This window comes from Paramisgurnus dabryanus, chromosome 16 (assembly GCF_030506205.2).
Source record: "Paramisgurnus dabryanus chromosome 16, PD_genome_1.1, whole genome shotgun sequence".
Taxonomy (NCBI): Eukaryota; Metazoa; Chordata; class Actinopteri; order Cypriniformes; family Cobitidae; genus Paramisgurnus; species Paramisgurnus dabryanus.
In genome coordinates, this window is record NC_133352.1 from 32064210 (window position 1) to 32085006 (window position 20797).

Sequence of the window (20797 nt, forward strand, 5' to 3'; positions counted from 1 at the left end):
TACCAATGGATTAAACATAGCATGCAAACTTATAAGGGGTCATAGTGTAGCTTGTCTTGCAGTTACATCATTAATGTGCTTACAAAAATATTGAGAAATTTACAACTGGGGCATTAAGACATTCAACCAACTTTCTATGTGTTCATAAAGACCCTAAAAGGTTGTTTTATGTTTTGTCTTGCTTGTCCTTAACAAATATGTGAAGGGTTTTGTTCCCTATATATAAGTCTTTACTTGATTTTATTTACTGTAACTTATTATTAAAAGTATTTCAGTTAATGTGTCAACATCATATATTGTCATTTATTGAGTAATGCACTAATCCATAAACTCAGTTTATAGTAAACAACTACCAGCTCAAAAACTTTTTTTACCCTTTAAAACTTGTGATGTCAAACCAAACTAAAACATTTTGATCATTGACATTTACAGATATTAGCAGAATTAGTCTTGGACATTTCACAGCACTTGGGTTTCTTAACAGCACGTCTTGTCCTGTTGCCTCACATGCTGGTCATGAGTCCCATTGTGGTCCCACCGGAGGTTCACTGAACCGTCCCACACTTCCCAGAATCTGCAGTACGAAGAGCTCCTCCATTCACACCGAACCTTTGAGATGAATTAAAGTCAGACACCACGGGATCAGGGGCAAAGTTTGGTAAAAAAAAAAAAACAAATGGACAGGAGATTGCTGGTGAGAAATGGGCATCATTTTTGCTTCATCCTGAGTAAAGAGGTATGTTTAAGGTAGTTAGCGAATCTAGGACAGAAAACCAACAACAAGACTTAATCGGACGAAGAAATCAATCATCATGGATCCGAGCGCAGACGAGTACAACACAGATGGTTCTGGTGTGGAGGACATGGGAAGTCAGATCAATGGACTGGTGGTTCAGATCATGGAGACCATGCCGGTTCTGCTGGCGCGGATCAGGCAGAAGGTTCTGGAAGTGGCTATTTTGATCTGTGTTATTCTGCTGGTGTTCTGGGTGGCTTTGTTTCTCTACGGCAGCTTTTATTACTCATTTATGCCCACAGCGAATTACATTACACCTGTCTACTTCTCCTACAGGTGAGGACAATGAGCGCATGTGAGATTTTCATCTTAACCTGTCGCATCTGATGCCTTTGTACACTCGCAGAAAAAAAAGTACAAAAGTTGTACCTTTTTGTCACTGGGACGGTACCTTCCTAATAAGAACCATTTAGCTACAGATATGTGTCTTTAAGGTACCAGAATAAGGTACCAGCACATTAGAGGTGCCAATATGTACTTTTTAGTTGCAAAAGTGTACTTTTTGAAAATGTACCACCCCAGTTACAACATTTGTATCTTCATGTACCCTTTTTCAGAGAGTGTACATATAAATGTTTTGTCTGATAAAACAAATTAAATGCAAATAATAGCATTATTAAATCAGCTTTAAAAAGAACGAGAAAAGAGTAAGACCTTGCAGCCAATCGAGCTTGTATTTCAGGCCAAATTCATCTGTCACTGTATAAAAAAGTCCTATATGTACCATTTAGGTACAAATATGTATACATTTGGTATCGATATGTACCTCTGAGGGAACTAATATGAACTCTTTAGATGCAAATGTGTATTTTTTGAAAGGGTACGGCCCCCATACAATTTTTTGAGAATTTTATTTATTAAGCGCTTTTCACAATTTTTTAATTGTTTCAAAGCAGCTTTTAATTTATGAAAACAAATTGGTACAACATAAGTAGCTGAGTACAGGCTAAGATTAAACCGTACTAGCGAGTGTAGTGATAATGTAACGTATAAAAGAGAGTTCTTAGTTAAGCCAATGTCAGCTCCCTAGAGGTTGAAAAAACTCCTAGGAGAAAAAAATAATAATATTCAAATGTAAGTTTATGTCATTTCTGAAGCAAGTAATTTTGTTTCTTTTATAGATTCTGGTGATGTTTCAAACCAATATCATTTTGATTTTTCATCAAATGTGTGTTGATTCTTTTCAGAACAGATTGTTCAACCCCTCATCATGCTATGTGCTCTTTTCCCGAGGCTAACGTCTCTCTTCTGAGGAATGGAAAACACCAGGTGAATAGTAATGTTTGGTTAAATCATCATATTTGTGCTTCTGTTTGTCTCTGAAGATTATTAAAGAAGGCTATGATTTTAAACTATACTAGGGCTGTGACAAATAATTGTGCAAATGTGCGTTTTCTCAATTAATTAATTTTAATGAATTACGGTGAAATGCCGCCACATCCAAAAGCCAGATGGCGCTCTCGTGTTGAAACGCCATTTGTACCACAGAAGAAGTAGCATTACAAACGTTATTCCAGGAAATATCTAGAGGCATATTAATATCGCTGTTCTTCAGATTTTTTCAGGTATTTTCATGATAATAAAGTATATTTTGATTGATTGTGTTTGACGAGTGTTGTCTTTTTAAATGCATGTTATAAACGACTCAAACTAGTGATTTTATATTGATAAGGACTGATCACAGAGCCGTAGTACACATACAAGCTGCGCATGATACACAGAATCGGAGCCTTGCGATTCAGAATCGATTTCAGACAGGTATTTTTAATGGGGAAGTGTGACATCACAATGTTTCGTGTTTTTTGCAGCTAGTGTTTTTTTTTTCATTTTTAATCAGATTTTGCCAAAAAGTCAATCGTTTTTCTTACCCATTACAGGTAATGACATATGGTCAACCCTATCAGATCACACTGGAACTGGAGATGCCAGAGTCTCCAGCCAATCAGCAGTTGGGAATGTTTCTTGTAGAAATGTCACTGTATACTAAAGCCGGTCAGATTATTGACATATCTGCACGTTCTGTAAGTACAACAAACAAAACAACAATAGCATACGTGACCCTGGACCACAAAACTAGCCATAAGAAGCACAGGTGTATTTGTAGGAATAGCCAAAATTATCGATTTTTATGCCAAAAATCATTACGATATTAAGTAAAAATTTTGCATTAAGCTATTTTGTACATTTCCTACCATAAATTATCTAAATTGTATTTATCAAAATTAATATGTGTTTCAATTGAAAGTAACGTATTTGGTAACCTATACTTGGAATGAAACCTATGCAATTAACCCATCCTAGTAGTGAACACACGCACTGAACAAGCCCACACCCAGAGCAGTGGGCATCTATCACCTCAGTGCGCAGGGAGCAATTGGGGTTAAGGTGCCTTGCTCAAGGGCATCACAGTCACATCCTGTTGGCCGTGAGACTCGACCGGCAAGCCTGTCTCTTTAACCACTAGGCTAAACTGCCTCAACTTTAGACAACTTTACAGTCGATTCTTTCAATTTATTTATTTATTTTTTTGCACCCTCGGATTCCAGATTTTCAAATAGTTGTATCACGGCCATATATTGCCCTATCCTAACAAACCATACATCAATGGAAAGCAGCTTTCAGATGATGTATAAATCTAAATTTCAAAAATGAATCCTGGTTTTGTGGTCTAGGGTCACATATGAGTCTGATAAAATTACAATAATATTACAATAAAATAAAAGTTTTTTTGCATAATACATGCGTGTGTAATTATTCTGTATAAATAAATTCACATACATGCATGTATGTAGTTAAGAAACATGTATTTATATATTATTATTATAGATTTTGATTAATTTTTTATTATATAAATAAAAAAATACACAAATAACATTTTACTTAAGTTTTTACATGGATGTGTGTATTTATATATACATAATAATTACACACAATACACACAGAAATATGTTATGCAAACACAAACTTTTATTTTGCATGTGATTAATCACGATTAATATTGTGACAGCCCTAATTTTAATATATATATATATATATATATATATATATATATATATATATATATATATATATATATATATATATATATATATATATATATATATATATATAAAAGAGGAAAAACCCTATTATTCAAATGAAAGTTTATGTCATTTATAATGATGTTTCAGACCAAAATCATTTTGTGTGTTGATTCTTTTCAGGACAGTTTTTTGAAATATATTATGCAAACACAAACTTTTATTTTGTATGCAATAAATCGTGATTAATATTTGGACGGCCCTATTTTTTATATTTATTTATTATATTTTTTAAAAGATGGTTTATTTTATGTATGTTAACATTTTAATAAATGATTATTAAAAAATGATGAATAATGATGATGATGACATACAAGTATGATGATAAAATCAACAAGTTAAACGTTTTGAGTATACTACACTCTAACAAAGGATGTGTTTTAAAATGCATTTTAAAATATTATTTTGTGTTAACCTATTTAACACATTATGTGTTATGTGTCATTTCAAGATGTGTTGTTTCAAAAATAACACAAATATGTGTTAAGTTAAGGACAACATAATAGATGTGTTGTCCTTAACTAGACACAATATGTGTTATTTTAACAAATGAAGAGTTTCGTTGCAAAACGAGATAACTCCATTTTTTTAATTGTTCAGAAATCTTGTTTTTTGGTTGTGCATTCCAATTAATCTCAATTCAACTGCAGTTGGTTTGTTTTGATTTAAACCTTCATAACTTAAAAAATACAGCTAAGAAGCACCATAAAACAAAATAATAACATGATAACATAATAATAAACATGTTTTGACAAAAACATAAAAAAATGGATTTATCTCGTTTTGCAACAAAACTCTTCAGATTTGTTTTAAGAGTGTATATTAAAAAAGTAGCCCTCCAGATTATTTTATCCATTGTGGTAGCCCTTGCTTCAAAAAAAGTTGGAGACCCCTGCTGTAGATCATATATTATCTATGTAATGCAAACTATTTTTGTTCTAAGATGCATTTTCCTGTTGGTCAGAGGCTTATGCTGGTTTACATTTATGCACTTGGCTGGCTCTTTATCTAAATTAAATGGATAGTTCAATGCTCTCAATTGAGCTTTACAGGAACACAAGAACAAGCTAGGCTGGTTTGGTGCTGGATCAGCATACTCTTTATAATGATGCTGGGTTGTGGGGACACAATTATACAATTTGCATCCAATTTTTAACAATGCCGTCTCTCTCTTTATTTCTCTCGTCTCAGGCAATGCTCCATTATCGCTCCTCTCTGCTTCAGGCTATGGACACCATGATATTTTCCCCAATGCTGTTAACAGGAGCGTCCGAGCAAAAGCAGTCAGTCACTACAGAGCTTTACTCAGAGTTCAGAGATGATTCTGTAAGTGTAATCTCACATCTTGAGACACAAAAGGGTCCAAAGACGTACATTTGGTTTCAAGTGTCAACTGTACATATGTCTTCATCACTGGGTTGTATGAATTGTGTACTCTGTTGGACACACAGTTAGTAACTGTCTATTTTTCTTCAGTATAAACCCACTATTGGTGCTGTTATCAGGATCTATTCCCAGCATATTCAAATCTACAGAGCAAATCTCTACATCTTTGCCCACTTCACAGGCATCAGGTTTGTGCATGTGTGTTACTGTGTGCATGTGATGTGCTGTGTGTTAGTCTTAATATTAAGGTTTGTCCCTCTGATCTGCACAGGTACCTGCTCTATCATTTCCCTCTGATGACAGCGATCATCGGGGTGATGAGTAACTTTGCCTTCCTCAGTTTCATCATCGTTCTCAGCTTTCTACAGTTCAATCTGGGTGATCGCAGGTCACCCGCAAGGACGGGCAAACAAGAGGTTCATATCAAGTTTAGTTTTATACATGCACTCTTAACGTCACAATGAAACGGAAGTAGTCTTCTTTTCCCAGGCGTGACGTATATCCGAGTGAAACGGCTTTTGAAATAGTTGGGCGAGACTTAAAGGAAAACAATATTTTACTATGTTCTTACCTCAACTTAGATGAATAAATACATGCCTATCTTTATTCAATGCATGCACTTTTAATCTTTGTACAGTGCGTCTTGAATGTGTTAGCATTTAGCCTAGCCCCATTCATTCCTATGGCTTCAAACAAAAATTTTAAATCAAACAGTATTTAAATAGGGAAAACATGAAAGTGTTTGATGGCTTCTAAATTCATCCGTTTGGATCCTAAGGCATGAATGGGGCTAGGCTAAATGCTAACATATTCACTACGTGCTGTGCAAAGATGAAGTGCCTGCATTGAAAAAAAGATAGATATGTAGTAATTTGTCTAAGTTGAGGTAAGAACATAGTAAATATTTAAAAATGGTGGTGTTTTCCTTTAAATTTGTCTATTGAGAATTGATTGGATCATTGGAATTCAGTCATGTTGTTATTTGCTAATCGTAGCGATTTTTTCCTGGGCTCTGCCCTCAAGCCGTTACTCGTGACCATAAGTAAGGAGATTTGAGTTTTTGATTAAAGATTATGAGGGTATGCATTTAAAAAAAAAAAAAAAAGCTCATGGAAAAGTCATTTGTAAAAAATGCCACAATATTCCCCCCAAAAATTTAGTTTTTAATTTCAATTTCATTGTGACTTTAAAAATAGAGGTGCCAAAAAGGGTCTTCACAGTGATGCCACAGAAGAACAGTTTGTTTTAAAGCGGACATATCATGAAAATTTCATGTGAAAAACATCAACCCAGTAACTTAGTTTTGGTAAACCATTCTCTGCAAGCATGTGAAAAAATAGCTCATTGAAATTTGGCTCCCCTTGTGATGTCAGAAGGGGATAATACCACCCCTTAATCTGGACTATCCAACCACGGCACTGCCATTTAGTGCAGAGATCAACTCATTTGCATTTTAAAGGACACACCCAAAACAGCACCTACAAAGTGGCAATTTTAACATGTTATAATAAATTATCTATATGGTATTTTTAGCTATAACTTCACATTTGTACTTTGGGAACACCAAAGATTTATTTAACATCTTTTAAAAAACTTGTGAAATGTCCCCTTTAAATTAAAGAGTGTCATATAGCCAACTTTCAATCCCAATTGAACATGGATAAAATCATACAGAAGAGCTTGAATTGCTGCTGATGTGCATGTGTTTGTTTCTTTTAACATGTTTTCTTTCATCAGACAGGTTTTTCGTTTGATTTGAATGAAGATGAAAATAAAGAATCAGAAAAACTGAATGATCAATCTGAACCTCAGGATGAGGGAAATAGCAAAGGTGCACCTGTTACCTACTTCAATTTGCAACCTATTTCTTATTAATGTAGTATTGTTTTAGTATTTATTACAGATACGAATACTATAATTAACATCTAAAAAAAACTAGTAGCCTTATATATCCAGCTGGATTCTTGATTTTAAAATGCATTGTGTTTTTGTTTTGTAAGTGTATACAGCCACTACAAAATGCTTGTTGGATTCCCCCATTATAATAAGGGATATAGACACCACGGATTGCAATTCTGAGGAGACGGAAGAAACCATTCTTGAGACGGGGGTGGATGATAGTGAAAACTCTAGGGAACCGGAGGAGGATGAACCCGTTTGTACATTTGGGTCGGGGGAAATAATTTTAAGGCAAAGACATTTGCCACCTGTGATTGTACAATCATCTCAGGCATTAACAGACACTGAAGATAAAAACAACTATGGTGTTGGTTCCTGTTTGAGCTCCTAATACCAAAAAACAAACTTTCTGCTAAAAGAGGGTGAAGGTTATGAAGAGCAAAGGCCATCTGCTGGACTTCATATGTTTTTTTTTTTGTTTTTTTTTGAAAATGCAAAACTAATAGCTGTATTTTGTATTCATGTTCTCCAGTTTATTTTTGTCTGCTGACAGAATTTTTAGCCAAGCACATTTTACTTTTAATCCGTCTAAACTTTCCTTTGTTGCTGAATATTTAATATTAATGTATACAACAACATTGTTGTTGTTGTTGTTTTTGCAGCTGCATACAATGATACTATGCTGATAAATAGCCTTAATGGAAAATGTTATTTGGTTATGGCTTATGTTTGGAAAGCAACAGATTAATTTGCATTTATTTCCATGTGTGCCTCTCTGGAAAACACACAACCCAACCGAGAGATATCCACTGATGCTGTTACAATTCCTTTGTATATCACTTTATTAAAAGGTTTTGTGTGCATGTGCGCACACACGCACACATGCATGCACACACACACACACATGTGCGTGTGTCCCTGCATGTTAAAATTTCTAGTTTATTATTTTTTCATATGTTCATCATGCATCCTTACTGGAATATGATGTTATTCTGTCCTGACTTGCTGCAATATGGTTGTCTTATGTACAGTCGAATAAATAGTTTAACACCATACTGAATCTCTCAAAACTTGTCAAGAACATGGTCAGGTCACATTTCAAAATTTACCCCTAAATCCAAAGAAATTGTTTAATGTTGTTTTCATTAAGAAAACAGGACTTTTGAGCTTTAGGACTGTTAAACATTCTTTGCATTTTAAATGACAATAATAAAAAAAGTAAAGCATATGTTTTATAAGGGATAATGTACACTCTAAAAATGGCTGGGTTATTTTTGACCCATAATGGGTAAATATTGGACAGAACACATGGTGGGTTAAAAATTACCCCATGCTGGGTTCAAAATGGCCCAATGTTGGGTTGTTGTTATGCAACTATGGGGTATAATAACCCAGCGGTTGGGTTAAAATAGCCCAGCATTGGGTCAATTTTTAACCCAGCACATGTTATGTCCAATATTTACCCATTATGGGTCAAAAATAATCCAGCCTTTTGAATATTATTGCAGAAATAAGCCCCTTGTCGGAGCCGATGGTGTAGTTGGCATCGCTCCGACATATGGTGCAAACGCACTTCCGGCGACCCGAGTTCGAATCCCGGCTCGAGGTCCTTTGCCGATCCCATACCCCTCTCTCCACCCTCTACTTTTTCTGTCGTCTCTCAAAAACTACTGTCTATAAATAAAGGCAAAAATGGCCCAAAAATTATATAAAAAAAAGAAATAAGCCCCAACAGTGTGATCAGGACCCGATGCGTAGCGTCTTTAAGGGGCTTATACTATTATAACAACCGGCTGCATGTACATTATTGCGTTTATATTACACGGCTATTTATCTCATAAGTAAGATAAGGAAAATTAAATATTGATTTGAAATATCTTTCGGTTTAAAGTTTTTTAATGTTGTACTAAAAATGTTAGCATTTAGCCTAGCCCCATTCATTCCTTAGGATCCAAACAGGGATTAATTTAGAAGCCATCAAAATAAAACGTGGCGATTTTTTTAGTGGATAAAAAATGAGAACTATATTGTATGGCAGAGGAGCACTCAGATGGCAGCACTTCGACTTCGGTGCGCAGTAACATCATCACTCCTGACTAGGGTGGCCATTCATGCCAGTTCCGCCGGACACGTCCCGAACATGTTTTCGGGTTCGTTCTCCGTAAGTCGCGTTGCTTCGACCGGATACGTCATCAAGGTTCTCACATTTCAGTTAAAATACATTAGAAAATTAAGATTTATTTCTTTTAAGACATTTAATCATAGTAGTTTCATTCTTACCTTGAACTTTTATTCGCTTACCAAAACCGCACGTTTTATTTTGTGCGACCATACTTACTCGTTTAACTACTCATGTTCCAGTCTTTAAATAGAGAAAACATGGAAGTGTTTGGTGGCTTCTACATTCATCCCTGTTTGGATCCTAAGGAATGAATGGGGCTAGGCTAAATGCTAACACATTCACAATGCACTGTAGAAAGATATAGTGCGCGCATTGAAAAAAAAAGGTATTTATTAATTCATCTAAGTTGAGGTAAGAACATTGTAAAATGTTGAAAAACTGTGGTGTTTTCCTTTAAGACAACACGTTCAAATGTCACGAACACGCTATCTGTCTTATTTTTAGAAGACAATTATAATAATTTTTTGTTTAATATTAAACTTTGCTTGTCAAAACAAACCTGCAAATGTTGCAACTGGCTAATTAGAATCAAGAATTGTAATAAATAGAGATATGCAGTGAATTGTTCACTCTAAAAACAAATGATGCTAAATAGCACTAAAAGTTATTTGCTCGTAATCATAGAAGAGACATTTTAGTGCTATATAGCACCGGTGATGAAGCACCTATGAAGAACCATACGGGGCCATATAGCACCACTATAGCACCACATAAGGTTCTACACAGGGGCTTTACTGGTGCTTTATGGCACTAAAAATGGTTATTTTATGATTACGAGCAAAGAACCACATTTAGTGCTATTTATTTAGCACAGTTTGTTTTTAAAGTGTTCAAAATTGCTTTATTGTGTTTATTCCTATGTTTTTTATATATTTTTTTATTAGTTTATATTTTGTGATGTTCTCCATTATGTGGTGTAATTCCCAGGGAATGCTGATAAAATCTGTGGTTAATGCACTGTAAGGCTAAAGCGTCTATCAAGTAAATGAATGTCAATGTGACTATGGGTCATCTGTTCTCCGTTTTTCATGCTATGGACTGTGGGTGAGTCCTGGATTCAACCACGAAAGAGCTCATTGTTGGAAACTTGTGATGTCACATTATGCAAATCACTGGCGACAGACGTTGATGGCAAAACGTTGAGCTTTAACTCTATGTTACCAAACGGCTGGAGAGATGAAAGGCTGGTAAGTCTGGTACGTGGGAGTTTGTACTTTAATCCTAAAAGCAATTGTTATGAATGTGTGTGGGTTATTTCCTGGGCACAAGTGAAGCTTATTCGTAGCATTAGCATTTTTTTATACTATATCACCATACTCTTAATGGCCAATAACTGCCAAGAAAGCGGTATTACTGAATGGCCTGAGACCGGGATTAAGCAAATTTGAAGCGAAAGTATTTGATGCGCATATAATACGTGCGAAAAACATTTGGTTAATATCATTATCTAATTTTTTATTGAGTTTTAGCGACTTTTGCATCTGAGCTCCTCAATTGTAATGCTATTCATTTGTTTGTCTGTCTAAACAATTGCTTAAAAGTGATACAATTGTCTTTCTTTAAAGGTTAAAACAACATTTTGCTTTTCCAATGAGCATTTTCATCCAAGCACCTTCATGAAGGGTTTGGATTTACCTCTGCAAAGCATGAGCACATTGTCCGGGAAAATGAGCGCTGCGGGTGATGGGGAGAGCATGAGAGATGACGTACATGTAGAAGAAAACATTTTGGATTTCTCTTCATCTCCAATCAAACCAAATCATCATTTAAAAAAAACTGGCTTCAGAATCAGACCTAAACTGGCCTCCGCTCAAGCCGTCCTATCATCCAGACTAGATGAACCGATGAAAATGCACACAAACCTACATGAGGATATAAAACCAGAACTTTTGGATTGTTTACCACGAGCTGGTAAAGAAGCTACCACAGGCATGGACACTGAGGAAAAGCAAGTGATGGAGGATGAAGCACGTGTTGAAGAAAATTCAAAGATGTTGTTTAATGCAGAATCTAGAAAGAACATGTGGAGAAGCAAGTCGGACCTTAAGGAAAAACTGAAGGGCAGGATGAGGGAGAGACTGGGTGGAAGTCTGGATAACATTTATGAGGGCAAGGAGAGAGAGAAGATGACTGAGAGCAGAAGGCAAAGGCAAAGGAGTTGGGCTTCAAAACAAAGAAACATACAAGCGTCTGGGACTTCAAGAGATGGGGAACTTTATATGAACAGAGGTATGGAGAAAAAGGGTGAGGAACAGAATAGAGAAATGAAAGATTACGTTCCTCATCCTGTCCTCTCTCGGGTCCTCCTATACTCCTCAGCTTCATCGTCCTCTTCCTTCAATAACTCTTCAGCCGAGAGCGACGAGGTCTTCAGCGAGGGAGAGGATACAGCAGCAAGGAGAAAGACCTTGAATAAGGTAAGAGGAATTCTGGGAAAGGGAACGAACGATGACTGCACTGTTAAAAAATAAAGGTGTTTAAAAGTTTTGCCATAGAAGAATCATTTTTGTTTCCTTAAAGAACCAAAAATTATTTCTTTCATACTTTTTTATTGCCTTAAAAACATTTTTTAAACAGAAAGGTTCTTCAGATGTTAAAGGTTCATCCAGAAATGATTATTATATGGTTCCATAAAGAACCTTTAACATCAATAGAACCTTTTGTTGTAAAAAAAAAAAAAAGTTTATTTTTGATGAATACATATTAAAACAAGAAGACTCAAAGGTTCTTCAGGAACCAATAATTGTTCTTATGTGGCATATAGAGCCTTTATATTTAAGAGTGTAAAAGTTTAATTCTTGATGTTGTCAAAGCTGCTCGACAATTTGCATTATTTTGAAAGAGTACCATTATGTATTTGAATAGGACATTTGCATAGTCTTGTAAAGAGAGGCAGAGTAGCACGTTACTGTCGAATTTGCAATTTTCCTCAAAACAAACTTGTTATCTTTCAACTGTACAACTTTAGCACATGCTGTTCTTTACATGATGGACAAATACTGAGAAAAGAGTTGTATTTTAGGCGCTTTTATGACTTTATTAGGATTGGTTAGTATAACGATGACAGGAAAGTGTTGGGTGGAGATATGGGAGGAGGATCAAACTCAGGTCGCTTACTGCAAAATATGACTTTCTTACTTGCTATTTTTGTCTTGTTTTTGGTACAAATACATGAATTTGTGCTTAAAACAAGTCAAAAAAATCTGCCAATGGGGATTGCTTGTTTTATGCAGAAATTCACTTAAATTTGATATTTTTTTCTAAAAATTAGACTTATTTTAGATGATTTTTCTCATCATAAAAATGGATCTTGATCTAAGAATTTTTAAATACTTGTAACATGACAAAAATACTAAGTACGTAAGTAATTTTTTTGTAGTGCCTTGCGCATTGGCGCTATGGATCTATCGGCGCTGACAGGGTTTAGGGATAGTTCACTCCAACATGAAAATTCTGTCATCATTTACTCAACCTCATGTTGTTTTAAACCTGTATGATTTTTTGTTTTATTTTGATGAACACAAGAAGATATTTTCATAAATGATGGTATAAGCACCAGTGGCGGCCGGTCACTTCTTTTTTCGAGGGCGCTCAATGCGAAGTTCGTCACAACATGTATGTAGCCCGTCATGTGTGTGGTTCCTTATTTCAAAATATATGTTCTGCACGTCAAGCGATCCTGTGTGCATCACGTGTTTTGTCAAAATAAGTGCCTGCTGCAGACACGTCTAAAGGGTTTATGATAAAAGAGACGCACGTGTTTGCCAGATACTTGCATAATCTCATGCGTAATCAGAGTTTACTGTTAAGAGAGTGTCTTGCGTGTATTTTGTGAACGTGAGCATCTCTTTTTTCATAAATGGTTTTGAAGCGTGTGCAGCAGGCACTTATTTTGACAAAACATGTGATGCACATAGGATCACTCAACGCAGAACACATATTTTGAAACCACAAGCAACACACATGACTCTCCGAACACTTATTTTGAATTTGCGCCCCTCGGATGAGCAGTCACGAGCCACCACTAGTAAGCACACAGCTGCCCACTGACTACCATAGTAGGAAAACAAATTTAATGGAAGTATTGTGATAAATGATGATGAAGATTTTTTGATAAATGATGGTAAGCACACAGTTGATGGTACCAATTGAATTTCCTCATATTTGTTTTTTCTACTATGGAAGTCAATGGTTACCATCAGCTGTGTGCTGACAATCATTTATCAAAATATCTTCTTTTGTGTTCATCAGAATAAAGAAATTCATACATTGAACAACATGAGGATGAGAAATGATAACAGAATTTTTATTTTTGGATAAACTATCCCTCTTAGATGAGTTTAAAATGTTTGATATGTATTTTAAACTGTTATCACTCTTAAAAATAAAAGGGCTTTACGATAGCATATAAGAACCATTTTTGTCTGAATTCTTCTATACAGAACCTTTAACATCCACAGAACATTTCTTTCTTATAAAAAGGTTGGAAATAAATTATTCTTTTTAGAACATTTAACAAAATTGCTCTTGTTGAACCAAAAATGGTTCTTCTTGTGAATAACCCTTTGTAGCACCTTCATTTTTAAGAGTTTTGTTGAAATATAAATCATCGAGATGATAGCAGCTTCATTATACACAACTGTAAACAGTTTGAATACACTGCATGCCAAAAGAAATGAACTCTTTTCGTTCTCCAGTGTCGATCATGGAGAACATTTTTGACTATGATGCAGTGGTCCAAACGCACACAGAGATCGTGGATCCAGCTGGCTGGTCACCAAGGTATGAAGATCACTGAACATTTTCTAGGTTAAAGGCAGGATAGGCAGGAATTATAGAAGCATTTACCTCAGACGAGCGGAGAGGAAGGAGCGCGGTGCATGTAGTAACGTCATGTCACAATCACATTTAATAATACACCTAACTTTATCACTATGAATATAAAAAAATATGATAGCTTTAAGTACTCACTATTAAGCTATCATATCGATACTGGTCAAGTTTAAAATATATTTAGTTTGATTCGGTAACAAACGAGCTAGTTATATTTATAAGACAAAGCTAAAAACAGATTGCATTGATACAAGTTTTTTTATTACCATCATTTACACTGTGATGAAGGTGAATTTCGTGGAAGATTCATAACATATACGGTGCTTTACATGTAAGAGTTTCCGTGATGAAAGCATTGTTGACTCTGATGAGGACTACACTCCGGAGACAATACCATTACCGCATCGTCGACTCAAGGAAAAGCCACGCGATATTTACTCTCGTTTGATTTCTTCGTTTATTCCTTTTTTTCCTTGTTTGCCTTGGCTGACTGCAAATGCAGGTACTATGAGTTCTGAATGCTCTTTCTCTGCCGTACTTTTGCTCTTCCTAGAGTGCCTTGTGCACGTTCAAATCAATCGGGTGTGCGCATGTGTGGGCAGATCCCGTAGCAACAGGGTTGGTGCCATGGTCGCGAGAGAGAGTGATATAGTCGTGCAAGCCAATCTTTGTTTCGTCCCGAATGGAAATAATGAGCTGTGTTTAAAACAGTCATGAAAGGTCTACAGACACTCGAGTTTTATACTCTCTTTTTCAGAGTACTTACATTTTAATTATGTATTGGTATATAAAGACAGTTTAAACAAATTTGTAAAAAAGTATTTTAGATAATTCCTGCCTATCCTGCCTTTATTTTAACCCAACAGATGGGTTTGTCCATATATTTTACCCAACCATGGGTTGAAACCACCCAGCATTCTTTTGAGGGTAACCTCACTATTCTCCTACTTAAAGGGATAGTTCACCCAAAAATGAAATTTACCCATCTTTATGTTGTTTAAAACATGTATGACTTTCCTGTTTCTGTTGAATACAAAAGAAGACAATATGATAAATGATGGGAACCACAGAGTTGACTGTACCCAATGACTTCCATAGTAGACTAACCAAATATTTTGAAAGTCAGTGGGTACCGTGAACTGTGTGGTTACCATCATTTATCATGATATCTTCTTTGAGTAATCCTTCTGAGATATATAATGTTTTGTGTGGTCCCTTCAGGTAATGTTAAGCTGAGTGAGGGTGGTGAGGTACTCAAGAGGTTTTCTGAGGTAGAAGACAGCTGCCTGCAGGATCTCATGTCTGATGCGCTCTGTCAGTTCGTGCCTCATTATTATGGACACATCAGTCAGGACGGAGAGCGTTTCATTCGTCTAGAGGATCTATTGAGTGGTCTTAGATCTCCTGTGATTATGGACTGCAAAATGGGTGTCCGGTAAGAGCGAACCTAATGAGAGCTTAAACTCTAAATACAGAATATGTTGAATAAAAAAATTATAATTAAAAAGCAAATAAACAAATATACAACCATTCAGAAAGATAGACAGGCGGACAGACAGACAGACAGATACAGTAGAAAGAAAGATACGAGAGACAGACACATACATACAGACAGACAGACAGATACAGTAGAAAGACATATACAGACAGACAGAGAGATACAGTAGACAGACAGACAGATCCACAGATAGATACTGTCAGACAGATACAGACATACATACAGACAGATACAGTAGACAGACAGACAGACAGACACTATAGACAGACAGACAGATAAAGTAGACAGACAGACAGTCACATACATACATGCATACAGATACAGTAGATAGACAGACAGACAGATACAGTAGAAAGATATATACAGACAGATACAGTAGACAGACAGACAGACACAGTAGACAGACAGACAGACAGACAGATACAGTAGAAAGATATATACAGACAGATACAGTAGACAGACAGACAGACACAGTAGACAGACATACACATACAGACAGACAGATATAGTAGACAGACAGACAGATACAGTAGACAGACAGACAGACAGACAGACACAGTAGACAGACAGATATAGTAGACAGACAGATACAGACAGACAGACACAGTAGACAGACAGATAAATACAGTAGACAGACAGACAGACATATACAGTAGACAGACAGACAGATACAGTAGACAGACAGAGTAGACAGACAGATATATACAGTAGACAGACAGACAGGTACAGTAGACAGACAAATACAGTAGACAGACAGATACAGTAGACAGACAGACAGACAGACACAGTAGACAGACAAACAGACAGATATAGTAGACAGACAGATACAGACAGACAGACACAGTAGACAGAAAGATAAATACAGTAGACAGACAGACAGACAGACAGACAGACAGATACAGTAGACAGACAGATACAGACAGACAGATACAGTAGACAGACAGATATATACAGTAGACAGACAGACAGATACAGTAGACAGACAGACAGACAGACAGATACAGTAGACAGACAGATACAGAGAGACAGACAAATACAGACAGACAGATACAAAGAGACAGAGAGACAGATACAGACAAATACAGTAGACAGACAGACAGATACAGACAGATACAGACAGTCACAGTAGACAGACAGATACAGACAGACAGATACAAACAGACAGATACAGACAGACACAGTAGACAGACAGACAAATACAGTAGACAGACAGATAGATACAGTAGACAGACAGATACAGTAGACAGACAGACAGACACAGTAGACAGACATACACATACAGACAGACAGGTATAGTAGACAGACAGACAGACAGATACAGTAGACAGACAAATACAGTAGACAGACAGATACAGTAGACAGACAGACAGACAGATATAGTAGACAGACAGATACAGACAGACACAGTAGACAGACAGACAAATACAGTAGACAGACAGACAGTAGACAGACAGACAGAAAGACAGACAGACAGATACAGTAGACAGACAGACAGAAAGACATACAGATACAGACAAATAGACACATACAGTAGACAGACAAACAGATACAGACGGATAGAGTAGACAGACTGACAGACAGGTACAGTAGACCAACAGATACAAACAGATAGACAAATGGAGTCACCCCTTATTAATGTTGATCAGCTTCAAAACCACATTTTATTTGTTGATCTGTTTGTCTGTGATCTTGAACTATATTTAAGTGATTCTTACCCCTAACTGCATCATGAGTGTTATGGGACATTACTCACAGGACATATCAGGAAGAAGAGATCATTAAGGCCAGGACTAATGCCAGCATGCGGGGTGATATGTATCAAAAGATGATAAAAGTAGATCCGGCATCTCCAACTGCGGAGGAGCACGCACAGGGAGGCGTAACGAAGCTGCGTTACATGCAATGGAGGGATGACAGCAGCACTACCTCAACGTTGGGCTTTCGCATAGAGGGCATAGTGGTATGAAAAGAGATCAGTCCAGTCAAAGGTGTACTGTTATAGCCTGTCATGTATGAAATACAATAAAAAAAGCTATGAAAATTCACTCATGACATCCCAGATTTATATGACTTTCTTTCTTCAGCTAAACACAGATGAATAACTTTATATTAAAATGCCAACATTCATATATGGAGCTCAACATAAACCTCCAAAAACTCCATATATCTATTACTGAATTATTTTAATACTGGGCATTTTTAATATAAAATTATTTATTGGGTTCAACTGAAGAAAGATAGTCAAGTACATTTGAGATGGCACAAGGATGAGTAAATTGTGAGAGAAATTTCATAGTCAACATTTGAAGTGGATCAAACCTTTCATAAATGTGTTCTTAAACCATCACTCGTTCTTGTCTTAGGACAACTTTGATGAACTGTTTTGATCCACTACCAATGTTGACTAATATATTTCTTTAAAGCGAGTTCACCCAAAAACGAAAATTCTGTCATCATTTACCTTTATATTGTTACAAACAAGTATAAATGTATTTGTTCGGCTGAACACAAAATAATAAATTTGTAATGAAGCAGGAAACAGAAGTTGGAAAAAATACTACTATGGAAGTCAATGGTGCTCAAAAATGGTTTGGTTACAAACATTGCTCAAAATATCTTCCTTCATGTTCAGAAGAACAAAGAAATTAATACAGGTTTGTAACAAACTGAGGGTGAGTAAAGATGACAGAATTTACATTTTGGATACAGGCATCCCTTTATATTCTTATTTGCACGCTTTATAAAACTAAGTAAAAGTTTGATCACAAATTAAAATGCTTTATGATTGACAACTTTTGGGATATTTTGGGCATAACCTTTTTTTTAAGTTGTTTCTCTTTTGGCCAACATTTTGTTTTCATTTTGCTTTTTTCCAGATGGGGAACGGAAAAGTATTACGAGATTTTTACAAGACACGCACAGATGCCCAAGTGACAGAAACCCTATTATCTTTTACCAAGAGACAGGTTCATATTCTAGTAAGTGCACATCCTTTAATACTTTTTTTTGTATATACTATATAATCACACAAACATTTTGTTAAAATAACTTTAAAATTGGACCTGTACTTATTGGAGAGAATTCTGCTGGAAAAATACTATTCAATTTTTCATTACTCCAAAAGAAAAAAAAAAAATTCTAGGAAACTCAAATCGTTGGAGACTTTGTGGTTCACAGGATGCTAATCATTTTCACATATTTTGGGGTTGTCCTATTATTAAAAGTTTTTGGAAAGATATACATAAAGTCTTGGAAAAAATTTTAGACACCTCAGTCGATTTTAGTTTTGAGGCACTTTATTTGGGAAAGGTGTCAATGTTTTCCTGGGCAAAGAAAAACAAATACTTGTTCTTTGTAAATAGTTTTGCTACAATTGGATTATAATTTAACAAGGTATTTTGATCGGTCTTTGACATGGAGAACTTTGAGTGGTTCATTTTTTTTTTTTTTTTAAATGCTGTAAAATTGACAAATGTCAAAACTACCATTGTAAAACTGTCTGAGTTCTCTTTTCAATAAAAAACGAAATATATATATATATAAAAAATTGGACCTGTACTGTTGTATCCATGCCTCGCTGGGTCAGGGCTGTATTGGTGGCAAAATAGGGTCCTTCACAATATTAGGCAGGTGGTCATAATGTTATGGCTGATCTGTGTATATCAGGTTTTATTGTGTACAGTTAATCACGTTTTTCCAAAATAAAATGATTTCAACCATTCCTATATACCAGTGGGTCTCAAACTTTTCAGCATGCGGCCCCCCTTGTGTACGGCACATTCTAAAACTCAACATTTTAATAAAAAAACATATTAAATTCTACAAAGTAGTGCTTTTGGTTAGTAGCCTTATTTTTTCAGGTTTAATTACACAGAATTCATGATAAATTTATATATTTTATAAAATCCCCGGCCCCCAGTTTGAGAACCACTGCTCTTAACCACTATGATATATATTCTGGTATAGACTGTCCATTTTTCCAAATTCCTGATGAATAAAATAAAATACATTTCATTTTGATTGAATGTTTCATTTTTATTTTATTTTAGGAACACTAGTTTATTCTTTTTATTTTTTTGCTTTGGCCCATATGACTTTCTGTTATTCCCTTCTTGATAAGACTGCTTGTTTACTTACAAATATGCAGTTTGTCCCCAAAAAATATTAATTCCTGTGTCACACTTTGTTTATCCCAGAAGGCCTACAAATCCAGATTACAAGGACTGCATGAAACATTACTGCGGTCAACCTTTTTTAGCAAGCATGAGGTCAGTAAAACTTAATTTTTGGTTTGCTACCCCATTCTCCTTTCAAAATGCATTTGGACCTGGTTTTACCTTCACCTCTAAACATCTCATTTCAGATCATAGGAAGTTCTCTGCTCTTCGTCCATGACTGCAACGGCAAAGCTAATATATGGATGATAGATTTCGGGAAGACCATACCAACCCCAAACGGTGTCCAGCTGAGGCATGATGTTCCATGGGTGGAAGGAAACAGGGAGGACGGATATCTCCTTGGTCTAATCTCTCTCATCTCTCTGCTGGGTGAAGCCATCAGGGAAGCAGAGGAACAAGGTCAAGAGCCATCATCACTGGGAGTCTGAGCCATCCCTTCATTTTGTTCATGAAGACTGTCTAGAAAAATCATATTCAATTGGCACTGAATTAAAAACTCACACATGACATGACTGTAAAAAGCAACATTTTTATATACTTTATGAAGCTGCAAGATTGGATCCTCTAGTCAAGACTATTGACATGTAACAGTATTAATAAAGCATTAACTGCTTGCTTTGAATTTACATATCTGTTTACTTAATGCTTGAGATGTTATGAAAAGCTACTGTGAAGTGTCGGTTTGATATGGGATATAGCCATAGAGGAATCATAAGATCTACAAAAAATGTAAATATTTACCTCTAAAAGAAAATGTTAGTGCTAAAAGTGAATCTGTTTATTTTCCAAGCTGAATAAATGTATGTATTTTTTTTAAGCTGATAGTTTAAAATGAAAACAAAAAAGTTTTTTATGTCATTTTTTGCTCTTGTCTATGGTAAAGCACGCGCATTTCTGCTTAGATAACGTTACAGTAATCACGTTTTCAGTTTGCCACGTGCATCG

At 35.7% G+C, this 20797-nt stretch overlaps 2 protein-coding genes across 4 annotated transcripts; both read left to right on the forward strand.

Moving 5' to 3' along the window:
- Positions 1–598: 598 nt before the first annotated feature.
- Positions 599–8216, forward strand: bscl2l (BSCL2 lipid droplet biogenesis associated, seipin, like). 2 transcript variants are annotated; one of them, XM_065263835.2, is made up of 8 exons: positions 599–1072; positions 1984–2065; positions 2674–2817; positions 5068–5202; positions 5353–5450; positions 5534–5678; positions 7000–7093; positions 7263–8216. In XM_065263835.2, the coding sequence occupies exons 1-8, from the start codon at positions 813–815 to the stop codon at positions 7550–7552; spliced, it is 1248 nt and encodes a 415-aa protein (XP_065119907.2). In that variant the 5' UTR covers positions 599–812; the 3' UTR covers positions 7553–8216. The 2 variants fall into 2 exon arrangements, with proteins under 2 accessions (XP_065119907.2, XP_065119908.2); XM_065263836.2 differs by having other exon boundaries at positions 603–1072; positions 7272–8216.
- A 2619-nt stretch (positions 8217–10835) lies between these two features.
- LOC135761824 (inositol-trisphosphate 3-kinase A) lies at positions 10836–20633 on the forward strand. Of its 2 annotated transcripts, XM_065275226.2 has the most exons (8): positions 10836–11572; positions 11663–11760; positions 14041–14125; positions 15398–15611; positions 17430–17634; positions 18551–18652; positions 19871–19942; positions 20038–20633. In XM_065275226.2, the coding sequence occupies exons 1-8, from the start codon at positions 10960–10962 to the stop codon at positions 20278–20280; spliced, it is 1632 nt and encodes a 543-aa protein (XP_065131298.1). In that variant the 5' UTR covers positions 10836–10959; the 3' UTR covers positions 20281–20633. The 2 variants fall into 2 exon arrangements, with proteins under 2 accessions (XP_065131298.1, XP_065131297.1); XM_065275225.2 differs by having other exon boundaries at positions 10836–11760.
- Positions 20634–20797: the final 164 nt, after the last annotated feature.

What these genes read in the sequence shown, in the direction of transcription:
- bscl2l (XM_065263835.2), top strand. Translation starts at nt 813, where the DNA reads ATGGATCCGAGCGCAGACGAGTACAACACAGATGGTTCTGGTGTGGAG. An exon ending in TTGACATATCTGCACGTTCT is followed by an intron (nt 2,818 to 5,067) that starts GTAAGTACAACA and finishes CTCTCGTCTCAG; the next exon opens with GCAATGCTCCATTATCGCTC. An exon ending in GCCCACTTCACAGGCATCAG is followed by an intron (nt 5,451 to 5,533) that starts GTTTGTGCATGT and finishes TGATCTGCACAG; the next exon opens with GTACCTGCTCTATCATTTCC.
- LOC135761824 (XM_065275225.2), top strand. Translation starts at nt 10,960, where the DNA reads ATGAAGGGTTTGGATTTACCTCTGCAAAGCATGAGCACATTGTCCGGG. An exon ending in TTCGCATAGAGGGCATAGTG is followed by an intron (nt 17,635 to 18,550) that starts GTATGAAAAGAG and finishes GCTTTTTTCCAG; the next exon opens with ATGGGGAACGGAAAAGTATT. An exon ending in AGAGACAGGTTCATATTCTA is followed by an intron (nt 18,653 to 19,870) that starts GTAAGTGCACAT and finishes TGTTTATCCCAG; the next exon opens with AAGGCCTACAAATCCAGATT.